Source organism: Talaromyces rugulosus, chromosome VI, assembly GCF_013368755.1.
Source record: "Talaromyces rugulosus chromosome VI, complete sequence".
Taxonomy (NCBI): domain Eukaryota; kingdom Fungi; phylum Ascomycota; class Eurotiomycetes; order Eurotiales; family Trichocomaceae; genus Talaromyces; species Talaromyces rugulosus.
Window position 1 is genome coordinate 1,059,596 of NC_049566.1, and position 24,630 is coordinate 1,084,225.

General features: G+C 47.2%; 8 protein-coding genes across 8 annotated transcripts; 2 read left to right on the top strand and 6 right to left on the bottom strand.

Annotated features, from left to right (window-relative positions):
- Nucleotides 1-1,007: 1,007 nt before the first annotated feature.
- On the bottom strand, nt 1,008-3,004 carry TRUGW13939_10724 (uncharacterized protein; the record flags this gene model as incomplete). Its single annotated transcript, XM_035493834.1, has 2 exons — nt 1,008-2,505; nt 2,559-3,004. 2 exons carry the CDS (start codon nt 3,002-3,004, stop codon nt 1,008-1,010), a joined length of 1,944 nt encoding a protein of 647 aa, XP_035349727.1.
- Nucleotides 3,005-3,581: 577 nt separating this feature from the next.
- TRUGW13939_10725 (uncharacterized protein) lies at nt 3,582-4,231 on the bottom strand (the record flags this gene model as incomplete). Its single annotated transcript, XM_035493835.1, has 4 exons — nt 3,582-3,650; nt 3,706-3,893; nt 3,945-4,107; nt 4,169-4,231. 4 exons carry the CDS (start codon nt 4,229-4,231, stop codon nt 3,582-3,584), a joined length of 483 nt encoding a protein of 160 aa, XP_035349728.1.
- An 878-nt stretch (nt 4,232-5,109) lies between these two features.
- Nucleotides 5,110-8,233, bottom strand: TRUGW13939_10726 (uncharacterized protein; the record flags this gene model as incomplete). Its single annotated transcript, XM_035493836.1, has 5 exons — nt 5,110-5,780; nt 5,852-6,081; nt 6,781-6,964; nt 7,025-7,858; nt 7,912-8,233. 5 exons carry the CDS (start codon nt 8,231-8,233, stop codon nt 5,110-5,112), a joined length of 2,241 nt encoding a protein of 746 aa, XP_035349729.1.
- A 446-nt stretch (nt 8,234-8,679) lies between these two features.
- Nucleotides 8,680-11,460, top strand: TRUGW13939_10727 (uncharacterized protein; the record flags this gene model as incomplete). The annotated part of the gene is made up of 2 exons (XM_035493837.1): nt 8,680-8,738; nt 8,796-11,460. The coding sequence occupies 2 exons, from the start codon at nt 8,680-8,682 to the stop codon at nt 11,458-11,460; spliced, it is 2,724 nt and encodes a 907-aa protein (XP_035349730.1).
- Nucleotides 11,461-11,798: 338 nt separating this feature from the next.
- TRUGW13939_10728 (uncharacterized protein) lies at nt 11,799-13,819 on the bottom strand (the record flags this gene model as incomplete). Its single annotated transcript, XM_035493838.1, has 3 exons — nt 11,799-12,222; nt 12,279-13,210; nt 13,262-13,819. 3 exons carry the CDS (start codon nt 13,817-13,819, stop codon nt 11,799-11,801), a joined length of 1,914 nt encoding a protein of 637 aa, XP_035349731.1.
- Nucleotides 13,820-14,261: 442 nt separating this feature from the next.
- Nucleotides 14,262-15,358, top strand: TRUGW13939_10729 (uncharacterized protein; the record flags this gene model as incomplete). Its single annotated transcript, XM_035493839.1, has 2 exons — nt 14,262-14,522; nt 14,573-15,358. 2 exons carry the CDS (start codon nt 14,262-14,264, stop codon nt 15,356-15,358), a joined length of 1,047 nt encoding a protein of 348 aa, XP_035349732.1.
- Nucleotides 15,359-15,548: 190 nt separating this feature from the next.
- TRUGW13939_10730 (uncharacterized protein) lies at nt 15,549-16,558 on the bottom strand (the record flags this gene model as incomplete). Its single annotated transcript, XM_035493840.1, has 2 exons — nt 15,549-16,301; nt 16,373-16,558. 2 exons carry the CDS (start codon nt 16,556-16,558, stop codon nt 15,549-15,551), a joined length of 939 nt encoding a protein of 312 aa, XP_035349733.1.
- A 394-nt stretch (nt 16,559-16,952) lies between these two features.
- On the bottom strand, nt 16,953-24,376 carry TRUGW13939_10731 (uncharacterized protein; the record flags this gene model as incomplete). Its single annotated transcript, XM_035493841.1, has 5 exons — nt 16,953-17,399; nt 17,453-23,441; nt 23,492-23,676; nt 23,730-23,873; nt 23,930-24,376. The coding sequence occupies 5 exons, from the start codon at nt 24,374-24,376 to the stop codon at nt 16,953-16,955; spliced, it is 7,212 nt and encodes a 2,403-aa protein (XP_035349734.1).
- Nucleotides 24,377-24,630: the final 254 nt, after the last annotated feature.

Here is a 24,630-nt window from a genome sequence, read left to right on the forward strand (position 1 = left end):
TTATTTGACCCCTTCCGTGGAGGTATTTTTTACTCTATCCTCTCCTATTGATGGAAGAAATTCAAAAGTACCCTCAGATTCACGACGAACGCCAATCTGGAATTCGGAAGCTTTACAATATCCCAATCTACAGCACCCGCGATACGCCGCTCCGCTCATTGTATCGACTTTTTGAGGATACCTGTGCCTCTGACTTTACTATGATGGGCCACGAGTGCACATACCTTTTTTTTCCATTCTGGGCGTCGCTGGTCGTTGGCTTGTGTCCCAGATCCTCAGGACAATGATCCTATCCGATACGCGGTCCTTCCTAGCGTAGTTGAAGCACTTGTAGACGCGTTCATCTGGAGACTAGAACTTGGAATTCGCCGAGATAATATAACAGACATGTCGGAGCAACGTAGTTCTAGCTTTGTAAGGGAAGAGGCCACCTCCTGGACTTTAAAGGTTGCATCCCTTGAAAAGCCTCTAGGTTTTAGCGAGGGCCGGCTGCGAGATGTCTAATATGACGACGGTGGAACAACATTCTTTTGAAGAGAAATATTAAGGCGCCGAATGGATATTTCTATACAGTATAGTATAGTCCATATGACGTAAAGATTTCGGGCCACAATGGCAGATAGTTAGGGTCCGGAACTGGATCTAGGGATATGAATCTTCTCCTTTTGGTGACAGGCTACTAATTCCCGCTTTTAAACACTCTGACCTTCCATTTAGGTAGCAGGAATCCGATCTCTTCAAAAGCGGCCCTAACCTAGTCTCGTTCCGGAAAAGAAAAGTCGCAAAGGCTCCGCAAAAACACCGTTCGATAGGTACCTACGAGGAAAATACCACTCTTAAGTCAAGATGGAAAAGAGCCAGGATAATACAACTCAGCGACGTGGAAAATCCATAGTCTAGTCTAGTTCTATAGTATACAAATAATCCAACCAGCCATACGATGGCCGTTTCTATTCACGACATCTATTCATCTAATAGTGAAGAGGGTATCCAATAACAAAAAAAAATCACCGACTTGGCCCAGGGGGCATGTCAACCCATTCCCCATCTGCTTTCAATACCCCAGCTTTTGTAAAATCTTCGTACCAGAGTCCCCCTAGTGAGCTTGTCTTGATGTATGAGAATCGGAAATACTCGGGTAGCCCTTGATGAAGACGGGCCCAGTCAACATTCAATGTATCCGGGGTAGTAGCATCTCGTCCATCTCGTTCTTCGATAGCATCAGTGCTACTACCATTGGCAGAAGAAGAAGATGCGTCAAGGTATAAGTGGGAACGCAACACGTCGTTTACCAGCACGGCGATCCCGGTAATGTCCTGAGGAAGATTTGTAAAGGAGAATGAGACGCCGTTCCCGTCCGGTTGCAAAATGGGGGCGGCGATGGTAGGGAGAAGACTGCCGATTTGAGCGTCTCCGAGCAAGGCTGCGGGTGTTTGAAGAATGCTATCAAAACCCCAGCGAGCGATGCCGTTGACGAAGAACCCTACCAGAAGGCCCTGGTATATAAGACATGGGCGAGTTTGGAATGCGACCCCGGGGAGGAATAGCAAAGAGAGGATGTAATGATGGATACGGAGGTTGAGCTGCGGTATGACAATCATCACGACCAAGGAGCCAGCCATGACGCCGTAAATCACCAAATAATGGGGCAATTTGCCTTCAGTCCAGATCACATAGGCCTGGGTAACCACAGTAGTCACAATGACACCAACTATGATGATCAGTGCTGGAATAGCTCCGGGTTGTTGTTTGATGTCGTGTGGAGTCAGACGCGAAATGGGGATTTTGTCAAAGGTATCAGTGTTCAGTGCCCCAACCCAAAATGGTCCAAGCCACAGGATTGTCTTCTCCCATTGTGCAGTCAGGCCTGTGAGTGTGTCTCGAACAGAAAAACGATATATGGCCCAGCCGACAAAGGCAGCCGGCAGGAAACGACCCATCGCGGTGGAGACAACCTCGAGATAGTCGGAGGAGAACGGAGGGTCTGAGACCAATGCGACTTGAAACCATGATATGAACCAGATGGACATATAAAAAGCGGCCGGCGAAGTAGTGCACAGCGATATTACCGCCGTGAAGAGCACGGATAGCGAAAACAACGGCCACCGTGGGTCGCGACAAACCGCGGTTCCTTTCTCAAAGGTGTACGACAACGGAAAATAGGAGTCAAACGAGAAACTCGAAATGCCATTCTGTTTCACAGAACCAAAAGAATTCTTTTCTCCAGTGCGTCGGAGAATACTGCAGCCTCCGACCGCATTGCTGATGACGCCGGCATGCAACGCAGCGCCACAGATGAATGAATCACCCCGATAGCTAGACTCGGGATCGGTCTCTGAGGCACCTCCGATGACGAGACTCTTATAATTGACCTCCTGGTCGCCCACAGTGTAAGGCTCGAGAATGAGTTCGCCAAGACACCCGGCAGGGCATCTGAACGCGAAGCCGTCGGTATCAAAAGGGCGACATGCATCTCCATTAATTCCACATAGTGTGCCATTATGCCTATGCGATTGTGAGAAAAACATATATATTATGACACATTTGATAGCGCTTACCATAGCCTTGATCCACATGATAGGCGATTTGGAGCCCCATACCCCGGGACTTCAGGGCGGACAATGGACCAATCCAGAATTGTTAAAAATATTGACGCCCATAAGGCAAGGAACACAGCCAGGGCTATCAACTTCGATTTCTGGGTAGGCAGCCATCGGTCTACCATCCGAATGGGCGCTGTCTGAAAGCTCTTAAAGAACGGCTCGATGCGATGTTTGCGCGGAGGCTCTGGGCCTCTGAGGAACGATGCACAACACCCTAATCGGCGTGAACTAGAAAAGGAATGTTCTCCTGTGTCTGCGTGGCGACTGCTTCGCCCGCCCAGCAGGCCGTGTTCTACCTCGTCATCAGGCAAATCAAGAGAGTCGTCAGATCGGGCGAGTTCATCTGTTGTTTCGTTGACAGCCCTATCGCTTCTTCTATCGCCGGATTCCAGATCCTTCATTAGAAAAGCTTCCGCGGAGTCTGTTACTTGATTCGACGACGAATCAGAGTTATCACTTTCTGCAGTCATAATATATATATATATATACTGTATAAGAGCGGTGGTAGGCCGGGGCCGATTGTAGAAAAGTATTCCGGAAGAAGACGGGATAAACTGATCACTTCAGCCAACACCTATTTGTCTTCGGACAGGTGTTTAAACAATGGTGTTAATCAAGAGCTCTGATAAAACATGCTGATAGTGTCAATTGGCCAGGCTGGACGAGAGGACAGTGCAGCATAAGACAAATAATGCGCTATTCTCCGCTATCCCCGGCACGTGCAAAGGCGGGTGCTGATTGGTCAAGAGGCGCGTTACTATAAAACAACCCCAAATCGTGGATTTTCATTTATTGATTAATATTATTCAGTGAAAGTTAGCGTAATAATTAATACTAGTTATTGCTAAATCATTTTCAAGACAAAAAATTAGGAAAGAGGCCATATTAGGTAAGAAGAATGGGTATCAAGAGTCATAACATCATGAGCGCCGTGTTTTCTCAACTTCTCCAGTCAGAATACTACGCATTGGTAGTCTTTCAGACGTTGTAGCGTCCGTATACATAGCCGCTACGAGACCGGTCAACACGCCAGACAAAGTATATTCCCTATAAATTGGTTGTCAGTATCGGCCCATACATTGGGTACTTAGCATGGACATACGAGGACACCGGAAACGAGCCAAATAATGGCCGACAAGAAGCTGAATGCCTCGGCAGCTTTCCATCTGGAGCAGAAATTGTCGTGAAAGAGCCCACCCCAGTCGAACACAGAACCGCACGAAGAATCGTCTACGGCGTCGACCAGGAGACCAAAGGCTGCAAACCAGCAGAGGGATATGACGACATCAACTGTCACGGCGAATTAGAACTTGATTGTCATTCAAGTAGACAGAAACTTACGTGGCCATATAAAAAATGTATGTGCAGTTGGAATCAGCCAGAGTAAACCCAGCAGTAGGGATAGAGCAGCTATGACTTCGGTGTAGATCTCGCGGCCTTTCCAAGGGTCACCATCACCATTGGCTTGCAAGTGGAGGTAGTGGCCAATTATTCCGGCAACAACCTAGTGTAGAAGAAGTTAATGATGGCGTGCGAGGATATGAGGGTTGCTTGATGAAGCTTACTGCCGCGAAGGCAAGCTCTGCAATGCGGAGAACAACCGAAAATAGACGTGAGATGACCGGCATTTTGAGTTGTGATTGGTGAGTATAAAATAAACAAGTAAAAGCGTTGATTTAATTCTCGGGCAAGTAAGAAAATGCAAGAAAGACGAGAGAGGGGGCCGGTTGAATTTAAGCTGTGCAGGACACATCCTGACATCAGCGGCCAGAGCCCAAAATTTGCCCTTTCTATCCATCCTCTCGATCTGCAGTTTGGTGACGCAAGATGCTTCAACTTCTAGCCAGTCGCGAGAGGAGTCTTAGCGAAATGCTGGGCGATCGTGGTGGTCGATGGCCAATCCCCTACGCAGTCAAGCCAGCCCAGATTGTGGCAGCCTAGAATTGGGCGGCCAGAAGCGCAAGGGGGGTCGGAAGAAGAGGCATGATCGATGGAAAACAAGGTGTGAGTCTGTCGAATCACAATGATGTGCTGCCAGGTGTCAAACACTGCCGATCAGCAAAATCAAGACCGAGATTGTCTCGCGGCCCAATCAAGACGGAGACGGGCGCACCCCGCAGGGCATCAGCTGATGCTGTGGCTAGCCAGCGGCAAGGATATAGGCCGATCATGCAAATATTTCAAAGGAATCAAAGCCGGCGTTAACGATGGAGACGACAAAGCTGCCATGTGGAGGGCGGCGTGAAGGCGAGAGAAGCGGGGAGGTCTATCTCCAGATGTCGTTGAACACGGCCAGCTATCCGATGCCCCCACAAACTTTCCTGGCAGTTTTCTAGTGGCTGGTTATAAGAAGGTGACCTTGTGAGTTTCCTACTTGTAGCAAGTAAGCCACCATACTAAATACGTGAAATTGTGAAGACGTTGATTAGATACTATTACTATATACACCCCCCATGCTAATTTCCGAATACAAGTACAGACAACAAGAATCACGATTCAGTGGATCTCATTTCAAAAACCATTCAAAAACATTCTGAAAGACTGCTTTCCCTCCTGTCTCGATGACATCCCCGTGACAAGGAATAATCCGATCGAAGTCCCAGGCGTTCATGCGCGCAACAGACTCACCAACGCTCTTGCGGTCGTTGGCAGTGATATACCATACAAAGCGCTTGTGCCATGTCGCGGGCGGTGGATTTGCTGAGACCAACGGACTAAAGATTTTCGTCCAAATGCCCGATGTTGGCGATTCATTGGTGTGCGAGTATTGCTCCTTCGCCGGGAGGTTGAAGATCAAATCGGCCTGAATCATCGTCTTTGTCGGTTTGTGCAGGAACACGATTTCCTTATTCCCGTGTCCGTCGACGTATTCAATGTCGAACTCCCTGTCGAACTCCTCTGATATATGGATATCATGCTTGTTTGCCTTGGTGAGAATGTGGGTAAAGTGCGTATCCTTGTGCTCGGGGTTGCTCTGGCGCTTCTCGTGTAGCCCCTCGGGCGCGATGATATCTGCATCGGGGAATGCTTTCTTCCATGCCGACAAATATAGATGGTGCTCCAAATCTGGCGCTGCGATGTATTTGATATTTCCTCCTTGCGACGTAATCGTCTCTTGGACTTCGGGCGTCAGAGCGACGGGAGACACAACGAGCATATTCCCGGTGGCTAATTTCACTATGGAAGGATGCCCGTATTAGTTATGCGATTCGACTTTTTGAATGGGCAAGGGAATGCATGATAAATACCAAAAGTGGCTCTCCCCCCAAATTTGATCAAACCAAATCGCGAAAACGGGACGCTCAACGTGGTGATCTGGGGAGTGACCTGGCGGATCACCATGACCTTGGTCGGATCGCCGGTAAATAATTTCGAGGCCATTGCGAATACTTTCTCCAGCTCCTGGGACCAATTGTTATTTTTTCCTGGGTGGTTGGGTTCTGTAGTTGCGTTTGGAAAAGGAAGAGGATTCTTGGGACTGCGGAAACGGTGATGTCACTGTAGCAGTAGGCGGGACCAACTTGCGACTATCTGGGGAAACGCTCTCAATTTAAATACTAATGCAGGATAACTTAGCAACCTTTCGATAGTTTCGCGCTGCGCAACTGAAAAACAAATGACTAAGATGATTAAGAAGAATAAAGGGCCTGGGCTCCGGGCTGGAGAGAAATCCTGCCGAGGTATCTACCGGATTGGGAAATCGCCTTCGTGTCAGGTTACTTTCTGGCTGCTAGCGTTAAAATGTGCTCATAAATTTGATGAAATAATGTCACGAATAGAGATGGAGCTTAATAATACACTTGGGCGAGATCATAGTAATGAGAAATAGCCTGGCTGGTTACGGCCGAGAGCTTTTCTCTGAAGACAAGAATCTGGAGTCTATTCACCCCATCGTATGGACGGAGCTTGGGAATGAACGAATACACCTTCCTGGATATGTCTCTGAAGCTGAAGGAGTCGTAGTCTTCTATTTTAATCATGGCAGGTAGCCGTGTTGCCAACCGCGTCAACTGATATTATGAGAATCTAGATTATCATGGATTACTAGTGGTTCGAGAGCCGAGGAAAATATCTTGCCAACTAGTACACATTACGTATATGTAAATTATCGTGTGGATTGATGAAAGACGAGGGTATCAAGAATATTAATAAGAGCGGACAGGCTTCTTAGCTGTACCAGCCTTGCGGCCGATTGTTTTGGATCTCTTCTTCATTCCGATGTGGAATGATGGATTTCCTGTTCTCCAGATCATACACCTTAACCAAGTCCTCCCAGGTATCGAAGTCGAGGCTGAAGACGGCTTGATGTCTTTGGACACCCTTCGCCTGTGCTTCACTTGGAGCAAACGGTGTTGCTGCCTCTGTTGCAATTATGGTTGTTAGCTAGTCAAACTCCACGACAAAGACAACAGCAAACTTACGTAAAGTAGGTAAACCTCGACTATCGAAAGATATACCAACGATGCCATCCCTAATCAGAAAGCTCACGTAGAAAAGGTTTTCCACACTTTGTCCAAATGAATCGGGGTTGATGCAAAACCGGAAGAGTGAGAGGCCCCCATCATCGGAAATATTGTGCCTATCCATGGCCTCTTGAAGCTCTTCGTCAGTGGGCTCCTCCGTCAGTGCACTCAACTCCTCATTGGCGGCATGTTGATTTTCCTTCTGAGTTTTCCGCAGAAGCTCATTGATACTTGTGCACATTGCTGTCAGATTAGACGTCTCTTGCTTGTCCAAGTCCTCTTCCGCTAAGTCGTGTGGCTGTACCACCTGCGATCTATCAATGCGATTGGCCGCTCTTCGTTGCGTAAACTGTCGACTGCGTTTCTGGACTGACAATGGACCAAGGAGAAAGCTGGACAATGACGGACGGGCATTATGAGGAAAGCATGCGGCTCGACCCAACCAATCCCAATTTAATGCATCCCCTTCGTCTTCATCACTCTGTGCGCCATCGGGGCGGCGATGTGTTCGTCGTTGAGTACTACTAGGTATCGAGGAAGGCTCGGTTGCCGGGCCCTGGCGCATGAAAGACATGCATTTGGAGACAAACTCGTCAACATCAATACCAGCAACTGCTCCATCCGTCGCGAGTTGTGCCGATTTTTTATACGATAAATCCGCCGCATTGACCAAGAGATGAGAGTCGACGGTCGCATCTGATGTCTGCTTGACACGGACGAAAATATCGTTCGCTTTTTGGATCGTACTCAGGATACCCTTGTTTCCTGCCTGAAGGTACTCGTTCCTATAGTCTGGATTGCAAGTTAGCATTTTACAGGGGCATTTATTGAAATTGCAGTTTTACCATGCAAATCACGGGTGAGATTCCGCAGGCTCTTTCTAATCTCACGACGTTCGGTGACATCTTGGTCGGGGTCATAGAAGTCGGAAGTGGGCCTTTGCGATGACTGGACTTGGCTTTGAGTAGTAGCATTTGCATTTTTTTCAGCCAGTCTTCTCCGCTTGGTAACTGACGATTCCGAGGGCAAGGCGTGGGAGGGCATGCCTTGGTCGCTCTTTCGCTTTCCTCCTCGAGGGACGGGAAGTGTACGGTTTTCTTTATCGGACGAAGACCCCGGGGACGGCGTGTTGTCGAGAAGAGGTTCGTCCACTCTCGCGGGGGCCATGTTCAAAGTGCGATGGCTCGTTCTATGGTGTCGCTATACAACCCCAAGTGCGGCGCAATGCCGGTAGACTATCGCATGAATAAAGCTGAACTTGGACCTGTTGAATATTGGATATCAAAGACCGGACTGACAGCGTCTGGGAAGGTGTAGAGCGCGGGATTACTCCGTCGAGTATACTTGCGAAAGCGATGTAGATCTCACCATGATGCGTCGCGGGACGCGTTTCTTTCTCCTTTTCGCGCGCGATAAGAAACCACGTGATCGGAGGTGGGGCTCTCAAGCTATATCGGCCCAAAGCAGTTTAGGCTGCTCTGGCATTGCGACTGCCAATCAGCGTCTGGGTGAAGCTTATCCGGATCAACCATCTCTCTTACTCTCCCTAGACCTCCTCATATACCTTCATTCATTGATGGGGCCCTCTCGCACTCTAGTCCCAAACTCTCAGCATGGAAGCGTTTACATTTGCGACCTCAACGCAAGTTAACTTCCCCGTGCACGTCAAGATGTAAGGCGGGGTCGCACCTCTTAGGCTTCAAAGTAGGGTAGCTAATGGCTTTCCAAGTGGTGCGTTAGAAGGCAAACAAAAACAACTACCGTATTCGACCCTCCTTAAAAACCCCGAACTGCGGCATTTGGCCTCGAACCAAAGCTCCGTGTCAGATTTGTTCATAACAGTCCAGCTATGGTCTGATTCCAAGCCTTTGGGCGTTCCTCTGCAGACGTCATACAAGTCTTTCAAGGCGAGCCGGACATGGAACGAATGGTTACAGATGCCAGTGTCCGTCAAGGATGCGCCTTTACAATCGCAGTTGGCCATCACAATCTGGGACTTATCGCCCTTGGGAGGGAACGCTTCCTACGGGCACGATGTTCCATTCGGCGGGACCACAATATCTCTATTTGATGCGGATGGCAAGTTACGGATGGGAAGACAAAAATGTAAAATTTACAAGAACAAAGCTGCCGATGGCTTCTCTTCGACCACCACCCCAGCGATGCCACCTGCCAAACGTCGGAAGATAAACGATTCGATCCCACTCGATCAGTCCGCTGAAGAACTGGAACTTGAACGGATTGAAGGGCTCATCAAGAAACATGAAATGGGAGAGCTCCATCGTATAGACTGGCTGGACCAGTTGGTGTTTCGTCAATTGGAAAAGATCAAGATCGGTGCAGAAGAAGCTGGTAGAAAACGAGCTGCTAGGCTACAGGCAATTAAGGGCACAGGTGGACAGAGACACGAGGGAGATGGAGAAGGAGATTCGGAGGATGCCGACTTCGACGACGAGAACTTTGTCCTATATATCGACTTTCCTCGTTTTGATCACCCCATCATTTGGGCAGATCACGACTATCCTGCTCCTCCGGTTTCGTCTTATTCACCGCACACGCAAACAAATCAACATGTCCCCCATAAGCCACCGCCGGAAGTTCAGTTGGGCCCAGGAATTGAAGACACACACGACGCAGGCAACAATCGAGTCGTGAGAGTTTACGACCCAGAAGCTGGGCAAACAGGGAACCCCTGTGAAGACAAACACAGGAGGCTTGTCCGAAGCCACAGAACGGGCACCATGGATCGTGACCTGAAACCAAACCCCAAGAATCGGGACGAGTTGAATGTCATAATGTCATACGGCCCGGCACATGAATTAACGGCCGAAGAAAAAGATCTGATCTGGCGATTCAGATATTACTTGACACGGGATAAAAATGCACTCACGAAATTTGTCAAATCAGTAAACTGGCGAGATGCTGGCGAGATTCGACAGGCAAAGGAAATTCTGCCTAAATGGACTGAGATCGATGTGGATGATGCCTTGGAGCTACTTGGACCAACATTCGATAACGGCGATGTTCGTGCATATGCCGTTGACCGCCTGCGAAAGGCCGGCGATGACGAACTTCTTCTATATCTGTTGCAATTAGTACAAGCCTTGAAGTTTGAGAAAACGCCAGAAGATAGTATAGAAGAAGTAGCACACGACTCGTCTCTTGCGAATTTTCTCATTGCCCGAGCTGCCAACAATTTCATGCTGGGCAACTATCTTCATTGGTATCTCATGGTGGAATGCGACGAAACGGGTATCGCCAACATTGAAACGCATCGGCGGCTATTTGCAAGAGTTGAGTTCTATTTCATGACAGAGCTGGAGAGGGTTCACCCTGAGCATCGAAAGACTCTCTTACGACAGGGCGAACTGATCACTGTACTGACACGGGTTGCCAAGGAGATACGTTTCTCCAGGGAAAATCGTGCGGTGAAAATCGAAAAATTGAAGAAATATCTGAAGGACCCTAAAAATGAAATCGTCAATATTGATCCGCCTCTCCCTCTCCCTCTAGATCCAAGCGTCACGATAACTGGATGCTATCCCGAAGACTCCAACGTCTTCAAGTCTTCCCTCTCCCCACTTCTTCTTAACTTCAAAACTTCTGATGGTCGCAAGTACCCTGTTCACTTTAAAGTCGGGGACGATCTCCGTCAGGACCAACTGGTCATTCAGATTATCACACTTATGGATCGTCTGTTACAGAAAGAGAACCTGGACCTTAGACTAACACCTTATCGCATACTAGCGACAGGGTCAACAGCTGGAGCTGCACAGTTCATTCCTTCAACGTCTCTTTCAGCGGCATCAGCTAAATATAAAGGCTCTATTCTTGCATATCTTAGAGCGAACAACCCCGACGAATCCGAACCACTCGGAGTACGTAGGGAGACGATGGACACTTATATCAGGTCATGCGCCGGCTATTGTGTCGTCACATACCTTCTCGGTGTTGGCGATCGTCATCTTGAAAACCTCCTTCTTGCCCCGGACGGTCACTTCTTCCATGCTGATTTTGGCTTTATTCTTGGTCGAGATCCCAAGCCGTTCGCGCCAATGATGAAACTCTGCAAAGAGATGGTCGAGGGAATGGGCGGCGCTGACTCCCAGCATTATCTTCAATTCAAACAACACTGCTTTACGGCATACACCACTCTCCGCAAATCAGCAAACCTGATTCTCAATCTGTTTAGTCTCATGGTTGATGCTAATATCCCAGACATCAGGGTTGAGCCCGACAAGGCTGTGCTTAAGGTGAAAGAGCGCTTTCATTTAGAGCTAACAGAGGAAGAGGCAATCAGACACTTCGAACAGCTGATCAATGATAGTGTAAATGCTATTTTTGGTGTTGTCATTGATCGGCTACACGACTTTGTGCAGGGATGGAGAACTTGATATCTCGTTGTTTCTCAGAATAGTATTTGTTTCACTCGGGGTTTGTTCTGGCTAAAGCATTATATATCTAACTCAAGATAATATTGAAGATTGAAGCTATATGCTCATATTAACATAACGACAATAGATAGACTTGAAAGAGTAAATATGGCCACGTTCATGCTTTTGGTATCCGCGCAAACACATCCTATCAGTAGCTTTCTCATCACTTCCACATAAAAATGACAGCTCAAGGCTCGCTCAGTCACGAGACGAAGCCACATATTGAATCTACGCAGGGTTCGTGCGAATACCGTTTGAAATACAGTCCATTAACCCTGGGATAGAGTGTAATCGAATCAGGGTTGCAGATCCGTGGCATTACTCAATCGTTCCATAGGATACACATCCGCAGTAAATATTGCTTCGTCAATTTGATCCGCCGTCTCCCTTTGGGCCTTCTGGTCCTCTTCGTCCTCGGGGGTCCCTTCACGACACGCCCATGCATCGACGAATCGAAGAACCTCACGGTTCCACCACCGCTTCATCACGAACAGGCGAAAAGGCACCAGAGCAATAATTAGCACCGGAAAAGCAGGAGCAGCTTTAGTCAGGGTTAAGACGAATATCACTGCTGTAAGGATAATCTGAAGAATTGTGTAGAGATGAATTGGAATATAAGACGGTCTCTCGGACTTTGAGCCTTTGTTGTAGAGAGCGGCGGGAAGAAGAGGGAGCTCAGAAGGTGGCGTCAAGAGATAAAAAAGACGGTACAAAATAGGACTAAGAATTGTGGTTAGTAAGTCTCAATAATTTTGTGCATATTAAACCTTCCATACTTTACCGACAAACTCTGTTCTCCCATGAAAAGAAACAGACCAGCAAGCACACTTGTTGGAGTCAATCCCAAGACTTTCATAAACGGCGGGCTGACAAAAAGCATTATACCTCCGGCATGTAGAAATGTTGACCAACGTTGCTCATAAACACCTCGAATTTCACGTGTCCTATTTATTTCCTCGCCATCTACAGTTACCGTATATTGCTCTTTTTCCGTGTGCATTAAAGACTCGGAATGAAGAGGTGCTTGCGGAAGCAGTCCGTTTGCCGGAGGAATCCCCAATATGCCACACATAGCCGTCGTTGTTCCTAACAAGACTATATCCCATGCAAAACCCCCAGGCTTGCGAGTGCCATAGCGATCAATCGTGCATATAATTGAGCTGACCTCATGATCGAAGAAGAAGAGCACAGTGATGATGATACCAGGAACGATGGCAGCAAATATCCAGCTTACAGGCAGCTTCCAGAATTCGACAAAGAAGATAGTACGATCTGGAGACGTTGGTCGAAAAGAATTGCTAACATTTAGTGTCATCTTATCTAGTTGCGCAAGTTCTCCAATGTGTGGGATTCCGATAAAGATGATTATCGATATAGCAGCGGCATACTCCGAAAGCCCTAGACGTACGTATCGATGGAAAAGCGGTCGCCAGCTCTCGGCTGTGGATAAAAATATGGCAAGAAGCATTGTACCAATAGCGCCAATAATGGCGTAGAGAAAAGCTGCGAAGGACAGGCTGTCATGGGCTCTTTGAAGTTCTTGGATTGCCTTGTGGAAATAGATCACACTATTCAGCAATGAGAAAATCTCTGTTGAGAATGTCGTTACATAACGCATTGTCCAATCATGCGCATTAAATATAGCTAGTAGATAATGAAGCCAACCGGCATGAATCAGCGACCATGCCATAAAAGGCAAAAAAGGAATCTATCTGAGCGGTTAGATATGGATTCATGAGGCTAAAAATAACCCAAGTACCTTGAAAGAATCTTGAGTTAAACTATATATAGTCTCTCCAAGCACAGAAAATGGCCCGGTGACCCCTAGGATGGTCAATGGCTGGATTGAGGTCAAGGAGAAGATTATGCCACAAAGACCGGTGCTGAGTACGACTTCAATCGTTCCCCAATTAGCACCCGTCAAAACGAAGAGGTCACTTGCGAATGTGATTCCGGGTAGTAGATTGGTAAAGAAGACGAAGATTGCAGATGCTAATATCTGCTGGTTGAAGAACGCCCAGTCGGAAATGTATCGTCTCCGAAGGTTAAGAATATCTTGTTTCAGAAGACGAAATGGCCGCAAAGGGCCTCCCGTAGCAACAGATCCTTTCAAGATGCGCCAAGTCCTTGGGGTGTGTTTTGATGGGGTGATTATTGAATGAGCATCTAGGTCGTTTTCATGATCAGAAGCATCCGGCTGGTCTGTCTGACGACGCCGGGGAGTCCTTTCGAGTCGGTGCCGCAGCGAAGATGTTTCTCTGGTTGACCTAGGACGAAATGCCGAGATCAACGTCGTCTTAGACCGCCTCGATTCCATTGTTGATGTTGGCGAAGTTCTTATTGATCTAGTCGAATTAAGAGGATATCCAAAAGATGTCATCGTCCTTCATGAAAAACAATGCGACGCAGATTACAAAACGTAGGGAAAGTTGTCATACTGAAAAAACCAAGGGAAGTCCCCATACACAAGAAGTTTTTCTTTTAAAAAAAACCGACTGACATTAATATTGACTTTATCAAGATACTCGTATCCGATACGTCATTGGCGGCGAGGCCTTCACCGCCTTTACCCGTTCTGCCGACATATTTTCCTGGCGGCGAGTCTCAGTATTTATCTTATCGCTAACTGTTTCGCTACGAATCACTTCCTCCAGTCTTTTCTCATGAATTTCACGAAGTTCACCATCCAGAGAGGGTAATTTCACAGCAATTGCATTACATCTACAAGACCGAACTGACATCAACTCACTCTGACAGCCATGGCCGCCAAATTTATCCCGCGCACGGTCTTCCCCTTCTCCGAGTCGATTCCGCGGTCGTACTTCTTGGGTCATCATAAGGCCGGTCTGGAAAAAATGAAGCAAAAAGTGGACTCAGTGAACTATGTCATTGAATGTCGAGATATACGAATCCCAGTCACTTCTATCAATCCTTTGTTCGAGGAGGCTCTAGGGGCTAAAAAGCGTCTCATCGTATATACGAAGCGAGACCTACTAGATACCGACAGTGTATTTCGAAAGGTAGAGGGCTCGTCCATGTCACTAGATAAGCGCTAATAATGAACCCGTAGAATAAAGAGCGGATGCGCAAACTCGATGAGAAAACCCCCGTCTTTTATACTACATCCACTTTCGCGACTTCTGCAAAGCCGATATTGGAACAATTAAAGTCAGATGCACAAAGACTACAAGAATTCGGTTCGTGTCAGGTGATGGTGGTGGGCATGCCTAATGTTGGAAAATCCACATTGATAAACTGCCTTCGGAACACAGGGGTGTTTAAACCTAAAGCCGCGTATACAGGCGCTGAACCTGGTATAACGCGCAAAGTTGGAACGCCGATTAAGATCTTGGACGACCCGAATCAATCGGCAGTCTACGTCTTGGATACGCCAGGAGTCTTTGTACCCTATATGCCTGATGGAGAAAGGATGCTGAGATTGGCTCTTTGCGGTTGTGTCAAAGACACAATTATATCCCCAGTTACAATCGCAGACTACCTTCTATATCACATCAACCTAAACACGCCGGCCGTCTACGAGAGGTGGAGCAAACCTACCAACGATATAAGCCATTTTCTTGACCAGTTTGCTCACCAAACTGGTATTCTCGGAAAAGGCGGGATACCTAATACCGATCAAGCTGCGCTTAATTTTGTACACAAGTGGCGAGCAGGTGAAATGGGGAGCTTTCTCCTGGACGACCTACAGCTGGAATTATCTGAGCGGAAAAGAGCTCGTCATCTTGAAAAGCCGTCCTTCGGAGGTAAGGGAAAATGGGAAGCAAAAATAGAAGCTGATAAAATTGCAGGCAGGTCGAGGAAAGAGCGGAAAAGAGAGGAGCGAAAACAAACATGATGTAGAGATAACGCCAAAGACAATGTTAAGATAGACGTATATGTACATGTATAATATTACTAATCTCATCAACAAGGATTCAAAATCCATTTCTGGAGTTGTGTGCCATCGATAGTGTAGCTTCGCCAATGTTGATTAATCTGGCAGAAAGCGTCAGGTAACAGACGACACATTGTAGACGATCCGGTAATTATGAAATCTTGTCCAGAAGTCTCCGACGCCGCCTCTCAACAAGTTCCTCTTGTACTTCCTCGAGCGTTGGAAGCCTCCATTCCACGCCGTCACCAGCGTCACCAGGCAAAGGCTCCCAGCCGTCTTCGTTGTCATCTTCACCACGCTTTACCATGCCTTCCACCGCTTCCTTCTCACGCTTTTGCTCATATGACAGCAAAATCCCGTCTTCTTCATCCCGTCCGTATCCAAAGTATGCAGCATCGACATGTTTACGAAGCATTTCGGCTGCTTTTTTACCACTGCCAGTCTCGTCCGCCTCTTCCGGTCTGGCCTTTCTCGTAGCCGCGTCAAACATTTCTTTAACACCAGGAAGTTCTCGCGCCCGACCGAAGTACTTGTAGCCTTTTCCTCCGCCAGGAATTTCGCGCCCCTCGTCATCATACACTCTTCCACCACCGCGCATGTAATTAGGCCCGCCTAAATTGCGTATTTGCATTTCCCACATCCATTTTTCTTTGAAAAGTTTGTTTATTTCGTCATTCAGGTCACGGATTTGGTAGTCGCTCAGACTGGGGTCTTGAATCCTCGACACCTTCCGCGAAATCTCTTTGAGCACCTGGCCCCGCCATTTCTCGGCGGTCGGTATCGAGTCGATCTGTGTAATAGCCTTGGGGCGACGAGTCCGTCCAATATCGAGAATCCCAAGATCAGCTGCCTGTGCCGCTCGAAAGCGGAACAGCATCGATTGCGCTTTCTCGCTGTTTCGTGCCTAGGGAAGGAATAAAGCGGTTAGTGAAAAGTCTACTTAGTCAAAATATCACAACTAAGCGATTCACTTACCATGTTAACCGAAGGCACGAAGATTAGTCCTAGTTTGTACTGCGTATCAAAGCCGAATGCGTGGACTAAGGCGACGAAGTCGTGGGGAGGTGCGAGTTCTGTGAATTTAAGCTCGGAGAGAACGCAGACAGACGTTGACTCCTTCCGCGCTAATCCCCTTTGGGATGGATTCACTTGCCCTAACATTGCAGCCAGACATAAAGACCTCAGCTACATCGCGTTTTTGAACGTGTTGTGTTTCGAATTATTTCTCTATAAAATCTGAACCTAGTACTATAGCCCTAGATGCATAGCTTAATATAATAACTCAATTTTGAATATTTCAATTCAATTGAAAAGCACAACGCGTTGAAATAATCATTATAATACGTACAAAACCCATATCAGCATTGATAAAAAAAAACATCCAACATAAAATTTGCCTTCGCCTGTACATTGACGACTTTCGATGTCTGGTCATCACACCCATTCCTATGAAAGAAACCACAAATTTCTCTAATGCCCTCCCGTAGACGCCGCTGAACACAGTATACAATGCTCATACATGAATGAAAAACAAAAGCAGTAGACCCGGAATTCTTCAAAGAAATCCTTTGGTGTTGCTAAATTTTCGCTGAGGGATTTCAACCGCGCCATTGGCAACGTAGACGCCACTTCCACGGCGACTTTCTACCTCGCTCAAGGCGTTCGTTCGACCAACAACACTACCCCTTTCAATACGAAGTTGTTTCCAACCTTCTAATTCTCTCTCCATTCGAAGAGCTCTCTCCCGCTCTTCACGAAGCTCTCGTTCTGCCCGCTTTGCTTGAAGTTGGCTTTGAGAGTCGGAAGATTGAAGTTCTTCGATGGTCTGGAGAAGGCGCTCGACTTTGTCTCGGGATTTATTAATATCATCAGATAGCTGGGCGTTCATTTTATCCCTTCGATCAATTTGAGATTGTAGATCCTTGACGGTACGATCGACATTTCGAACCGAGCGCTGCTCAGCATTGTATTTAGACTCTTGGTCTTCCAGTTGATTTTCGAGCTGCTATGGTGTTAGGAACGAGCTGGAATTGTGTTCTGATGAGCATAACTTACCTCTTTCACTCGCTTGTGAAGGAATTTGATATCCTGGCTAGCTGAGGAGTATCCTTTGGTCTCCAAATCCATGCATCGGAGCTGAACCTCTTTGAGTTGTTTCTCTAGCGCAGCCTTGTCTTTGAATAGGTGAGCATTCGATTCTCGTTCGGCGGCTAACTCCTTTTGAATTTCCGTGTTGAGAGCTTCAGCGCGGCGCATCTTGCCCACTGCTGCTACAGAAACATCTTCGTGTTGCGCCATCTTTGACTTGAGCTCCAAAATCTCGCGGTCCATGCCGGCTGCATTTCGCATTGAAGGGCTATCTCCATTCGCCAAATCCTCCAATCGATCTGCAGCTTCCTGCAACCGAGACTCTAGAGTTTTCTTGTCCTTGATCAAGATATCACGTTCTGCGGAGACATCATCCACGGACGTACGGAGATTCCGCACCTGAGACAGCAATGACACAACCTTACTCTGAGCCTCGTTATGCGCATTGGCTGCTTGGTCTCGTGAAGTAGACACGTCTTGTAATGTCATTTCCAGACGTGACTTTTCTTTGGCCCAGGTCGAGCTGTTGAGAACTTCATTGTCCCACTTGCTGCGAAGATCTTCTAGCTCCTCACGCAATCGAGAGTTCTCGTCGCGCACATGAAGGACGTTCTCACGTTCGATTTCGATTTCATTCGTAAGCGTTGTAAACTCCCGCTGGTATTTCTTTCGCGTTTGCTCTAAGGATGCTTCCTTGTCCTCAATGTCGGAGGCTCGTTGATTTCGGTAATCCTCCAGTTCATTTTGTAGACGGCGCTTGCCTTGCAAAGCACCATCCAGATCGGCTGAAAGATCTTCAACCTTTTCTTCGTATGATTGAACTTGTCGCTGGAGATCCTCAACCAGCGAATCCATGTGTTGACGTTCAGCCATTACTGTGGCAAACGTCTCTTCTGCTTCTTTAGCCTGTGACTTGGCAAACTGCTCAGCACGAGCAGCTTTAAGAACTGTGATTTCGGCCTGCTCAAGCTTGCTGAAATACTCATCGGCACGACTCTTATATAGATTAAGACTGGAAGTGAGATCAATAACCTTAGACTCCTCAGAGTCGAGACGGATCTGAAGATCGGAGAACTCTTGTAACAATTGGTTTCTGCTGGCTGCATCTTGTTCTCTGGCACTTTCGGAGTCCTGAAGGTCTGAACGAGCATCTCGCAGTTCTACTTCAAGTGAAGTCTTGTTCCGTTTTAGCTTCTCGAATTGAGATTTCGCATCTGTGAGCTCGGCCATGGCGTTTTTGTGTACACCCAGGAGTGATCTCCTGGATTGCTCTTGAGAGGTGAGCAAGTCAAAAAGCTCCTCATGAGATTTAGCTTGCACATCACGCAAGGACAAATCTCCAGACTGAACCATACGTTCCAATGCGGAGACCTTTTTAGCAGAATCGTCAAGTTTATCGTGCAACCGACCATTTTCACGCTCCAAAAGTTGAACTCGACGAATAGATGGGCTCTCATCCTGCCACATGTCCCGCACAGGAGTAGCATTTCCGAGCTGGTTTTGCAAATATCTGTTCTGCATTTCTGTCATTTGAAGTTTATTCTGCAACTCTTCAAGTTCTGCTTCCATATCCATCCGTTTTTGGAAGGTTGTCGTGTCCACAGTACGGTCCGACCTGCCGGAATCCTGGGCGGCCTCATTGAAATTGAATCGTCGGTTGGGAGTTGAAGGATTGGAATATCTTTTCACGTTTTCAGAATTTTTTCGAAGGTGAGTAGGCGATCGAGTAGAGGTGACCTGGTTGTTGTCGATCTCCTCCAGAAGCGCCCTTTTAGAAGAAGAATATCGTGCATCCATCTCTTTCATTTCATCTTCATGACGACGACGCATTTCAGCTAGTTGACTCTCCACCCTTGAATGTTTTTCTTCAGAAACACGCAACTCGTTATGTGCCATTTCCAGGAGTTGTGCGAGATCCACCTTCTTTGACAAGTCAGGTTGAACAGCTTCCCAAGACTTAGGAGCCTCGGTAGTTTCTGGATCAAAGACTTTATGTAAGAGTATCAACTGCCGATGACAATCCTCGATTTCTTTATGCGACTGATCCAAAGCTGTCTGCAGCTGTCGAGTATTGGCTTGTGCTTGATTCCGTAGTTGCCTTTCTGTTTCCAAGTTGCGGTTCGCTTCAGATAGCTGGATGGTGGCTGTAGATGATGTTTTTTCTGCGTTACGACTGGCTTTGTGTTCTCGAGCAACTTCATGATTCAAGTCTTCAACAGTCAGAGCTAGTTTCTCTTTTTGCTTCTCAACGGATGTTATAGTGACTTGCGCATCCCCTAATTGCCGTTGAATATTCTTGAACTCTTCTTCTAGCTTGGTCTTTTCGTTCTGTAGCTGTAGAATCCGAGTTCGCTGGTTGTCGCTGGCCTTGGAGTTGGAACGAGCAATGTCCAAGTTCTTCTGTTGTATCTTGTTCAACAGTGCTCGGTTATCATTTTCTGACGCTGTCAGCCTGCCCTTGACTGTGACAAGCTCACGTTCCATTCGTTCCTTGGTTTGGTCATGACGCTCACGGAACGTCTCTGAGTCGGCAAGCATTTGAGTGAGCTCTTGGACCTGGACTGAGAGTCGAGATTTCTCAGCATCTGCTTCTTGCAGCCTCGCAGACGTAGCGTCCAAATCCTTGCGCATAATCGCTTGCCTTTCGTTAGCTTGGTTGATAATGCTTCGTTCCATGCTACTCTCTGCATCGATGCGTGCTTTTTCGGCATTGGCGAACCGTTCACGCAGTTTAATTAGCTCCGCTTGAAGTTCTTTCCGCGCCTGTTCAGCTACTGTGCGAGACTCGGTAGCACGGCGAAGGGTATCTTGCTGGATATACATCTCCTTCTCTATAATTATCTTGGCTTCGTTTAAGGATTCGTATTTTCCCTTGAGTTCCGTAAGTTTGTGTTCCCCCAACATTTGGACATCGTCCCTGGACTGGCGCTCGCGGCTGAGGTCTGTCTGGAGTTGGAAAAGCTGAGCTTTCAGATCCTGGACTTGCTGGTCAAGGAGTCTTCTGCTGTGGCCGGCTTCTGCGTCTTCATTCATTTTAGCTTCGAGCATCTTCTTGACATCTGCAGCCTCGCGTTCTAGCGTCAGTTTCTCAAATTTCATAGCGTCCGCCTGTGCTTGAAGTTCGCGGATGCGAGTTTGCATATCATTGAATCTGCTAGATAGCGTCGTCTTTTCTGCTTCCAAGGCTTTCTTGTCCTCTTCATGCCGTTTTGTGTCATTGCGGAGGACCGACAGCTCGCCCTCTTTGCGCCGGAGCATCTCTTCGTAGCCTGTAGAAGTGGTCGAAAGTTCAGAAATCTCTTGCCGAATTGCTTTGTTCTCGTCAAAAAGATCCTTCACCTGTTTTCGCGAACTATCCAGTTCTTTAGTGGTCTTGGCCAATTTAACATCGAGATCTTGATCGGATTTCAGTAACTTGGTTTCCAGGTCTTGCAGTTTTCGGTCTTTTAGGCCAACTTGACTTTGCAACATTTTGATTTCCTGGGTCAAGTTCTGTAAACGAGAGTCCTTTGTTGAGTGCGTGTTTTCCAGCTCTCTCGTTTGAGATTCCAGGGCTGATAGGCGTTCCTGTAGTTCCTGTTTTTCAGCCTCCAATCTCGCGATGATTTGTCCTGCTTGCTCCAGCTGAACTTTCCTCGAGTCGAGTTGTTCTTCGGCTTTCCGCTTTGCGTCTATGAGTTCGTCGAGTTGGTCTTCAAGCTTTTCTTGGTCGGTAATAGCTCCTGCTAGCTTCTCACTGAGTTCAACCTCTCTTACTTGGAGACGCTTGAAGATGTCTTCCTTGTCCAAAGCTAGAGCTCGCTCGCTTTCCAAAGTTTGTTTAATGCGATTCACTTCGAGGTCTGCACGCCGTTTGTCTTCCTCGAGCTTATGGCGATCTGCTAAATCATGTTGCATTTTGACCTCAAGATTCTGTATCTTTTCATCTCTTCGTTTTACCTCCGCGGCAGTGCGGGTAGCACCGAGGAGAGGCTTCATCTTGGTGAAAAGCTTCCACCAGGGGTTTGCTTGCAAATCCAAATACACATGGAGGTTTTTCTGGATGATGCGGGTGGCTTCGGCTCTGTACAGACGCTTGTTGGCTATTCGTCGCTGAACAAAACCTCTGGCGACAGATTGAAAGCGAGTCATTATTTCACGAATAAGAGCGTCACGCTTCTCCTCGAGTTCTGCGAGAACCCCGGCTCTGAAAAACACTTTGGTCAATCCAACTCGGTACCAAGTCTTATCCATACCAAGTTTGGTGAGGATCATTTGCGCAGCATTTTGTCCTTCCAAGTAACCTTTGGGCATATCACGACACAAAACTTCATACCGTTGACGAAATTCACTAAACAGTAGGCGATTCGGAAAGCCTGTCCGGGCAATACGAATTCCCTCAAGGACACCGTTGCAACGCAATTGGTCTAGAACGAGAGGGGCATTGAATAGTTTTGGCCTTTTCTTGTGATTGGGTAAAATGCAACGAACAAAATGGGGATGTGTGGAGTGAAGCTGGTTCATCAAGCTTGAGAGTTGATCTTTGTGTCGCTGCGCAACGGTGCGGAAAAGACCCTTCTTTACCCGGCTTCGGGAGAATCCTTGGGCATCATCTGCATCAACGTAGTCGGAAAACAAATTTGCAACATGTTTGTCACTGGATGCAGACAACAACCGAGTCACGTTGTCGTTGAGAGGATCTTTATTCTTCTCCAGCCAGTCGTCTGTGGTGTATTCGACCTCAGCTGCATAGTGCGTCAAGACAAAACCCTGGCTCAATCGAGACGAGCGGTATTTAGGGGAATTCCTATCCCAAAGAGAATGTAGTTTTTCGGTGAATGATTTGTCGGTGGCTTTGGGCATCACACAATCTTCATCAAGACATGAGAAGATACCGATCGGGTTGGTCACTTCAATCAGATCAATCGTCGGCTGTAAATCTTTGCCAAAATCGATGAATTGCCATTCGATCTGCTCTCGAGCATATTCTTCCTGTTCCAGTACGAACATATGATGATTGAAGAATTGCTGGAGCTTTTCGTTGGTGTAGTTGATGCAAAGTTGCTCGAAGCTATTTTTCTCGAAGATCTCAAAGCCAGCAATGTCCAGAACACCGATGAAAAATGTATCGTCAGTCGTAACGCTGCTGCTGTCTAACTGGTTGTTGATACGGTTGACTAGATCACCGAAACTGCGCTCGTAGATACCCTTCGCCAATGCATCCAGAGCCAGCCTCACTTGCTCGGGTGTTTGAACCTTTTCAACCCACTCCCGACCGGCCTTAACCCTGGGATGCAATAAACCTTTGGTGAAAAGCTCCATATCCACTCCAAGAAGACGACAGGCTTTATCTAGGCTTTTATAAGCTTCCGGTGTCAAAGCAGCCTGGTCAGCACGGATACTTTCCTTGACAACAGTAATGTTTCCAAGATGCAAAACGGCAGCTACAGTACGTAGGATGCACATTCGATCATTGTCGGAGAAATTCATGACCTGGAATGCTTCCATGAGGGCGTTCCACTCCTCAGTGTCAGAGACTCCAGCAATCGAGTCATTCCCATCCCTGGTGTATGCAAAATCTACAATCTGCAAGTCAGAGAGAAGAAGGTTTTCTCTAACCTTCCTTTCTGCACCCTGCAAAAGCTGATAGAAAACATGGTAGTTACGCTCCCGAGCATTCGGTTTCACCACCCTTGACTTTTCTAGCAGGTACCAATCAATATAAGCTCCTGAAATTTGACCAGAGCGGGTGAATTCAATGCGAATAAATTTTCCGAATCGTGAAGAATTGTTATTCCGTACGGTCTGGGCGTTTCCGAAAGCTTCAAGGATAGGGTTTGCACGAAGGATTTGTTGAGAGAGGTTAGAAAATTGCTTTCCAGTTGATCGAGATGCAGTTGCTTCAGACGTGGCTACTGCTGCAAGATACTGAATGACCTTTTTGGTATTCTCCGTCTTGCCAGCACCGGATTCACCACTGGAAATTTCCATTAGAATTTTACAAAACAAGATCGTGACGAGACGTACGTGACAAGGATACTCTGGTTTTCGCCTTCTTCTACAAGATTTCGAAATGCTTGATCGGCCATTGCAAAGATGTGTGGTCGGGTATCTTCCCTGTTTTGACCTTTGTACATTCGCACGTACTCGTTTGTGTAGATTGGAAGTGGACAGTAAGGGTTTACTGTCACCAAGAAAAGGCCGGAGTAGGTCTGTCCAAAAATCAGCATACCGCTCCAAAGACTGCGCATCCGTTTAGACGAACATAAATCAGGTCTGACTGATATCGCAAGTGCAGGTTATGCACAACAGACGCTTCATTGAGATGCGTTAATTCAGCCATATCATCAGCTTTGTCGAATTTCGCCGGGTTCACTTTATCGACATGGTCAGAGTTGACCTCTCGTTGCTGATTCAGAAACAAAATTAGCAGAGACCACGACCGATGTTTTCCGATATGCATACACTACCGTCTTCACATCGAACTAACAGCTCGCCATTGTCCCTCTCCTCGACCACTTCGCCTCTAACAAATGCCTTCTCGGCATCTTTGAGCCATACGTAGCGTTTGCCTGAGAAGTCATTATTGCCCTCCAGTTCATGTATCGAATCTATTCCTTTTGCGAGCTCTTCGGATTTAATAAACTGTGGCGCAAAGGTTCCGGATGCATGAACACTCTGTCGAAGAGAACTCGATCGATCTCGGGTATTTGATCCAAGCGCAACTGCTGAGAACTGTGACAGAGATGAATTCCGCGCATGCGGCTTCCTATCGGAGTCTGTGAACGATGTTGGAAAGACAGCAGATTTCGGTCGCGACGGCGGTACCTGGGGACTGGGGGAGGGAGAAGGAGAGTGACGGCCAAAAGGATTTGTACGCCTTGGTGAATTATTTAGCGATGAAGGCTGCATTGTCAATATCTTCAAAGCATCCCGATGCTATGATCTCATCGAATAAACAATCGCGTGGGAGGAGAAGGTCGAGGCAACGGATATAAAAAGAAAGCGAATTTGAGAATAAAAAAGTGTCAGAAGACAGTCATTAGGACCAATCCCCACAGTATGGTTGGCGCGAGCGACAGTCCAGGGAATATTTGAAAGCAGAGTTGATGCTAAAGGTGAGCCTCGATCGGGACGGATCGATGTTTGTTTACCTTTTACCAAGA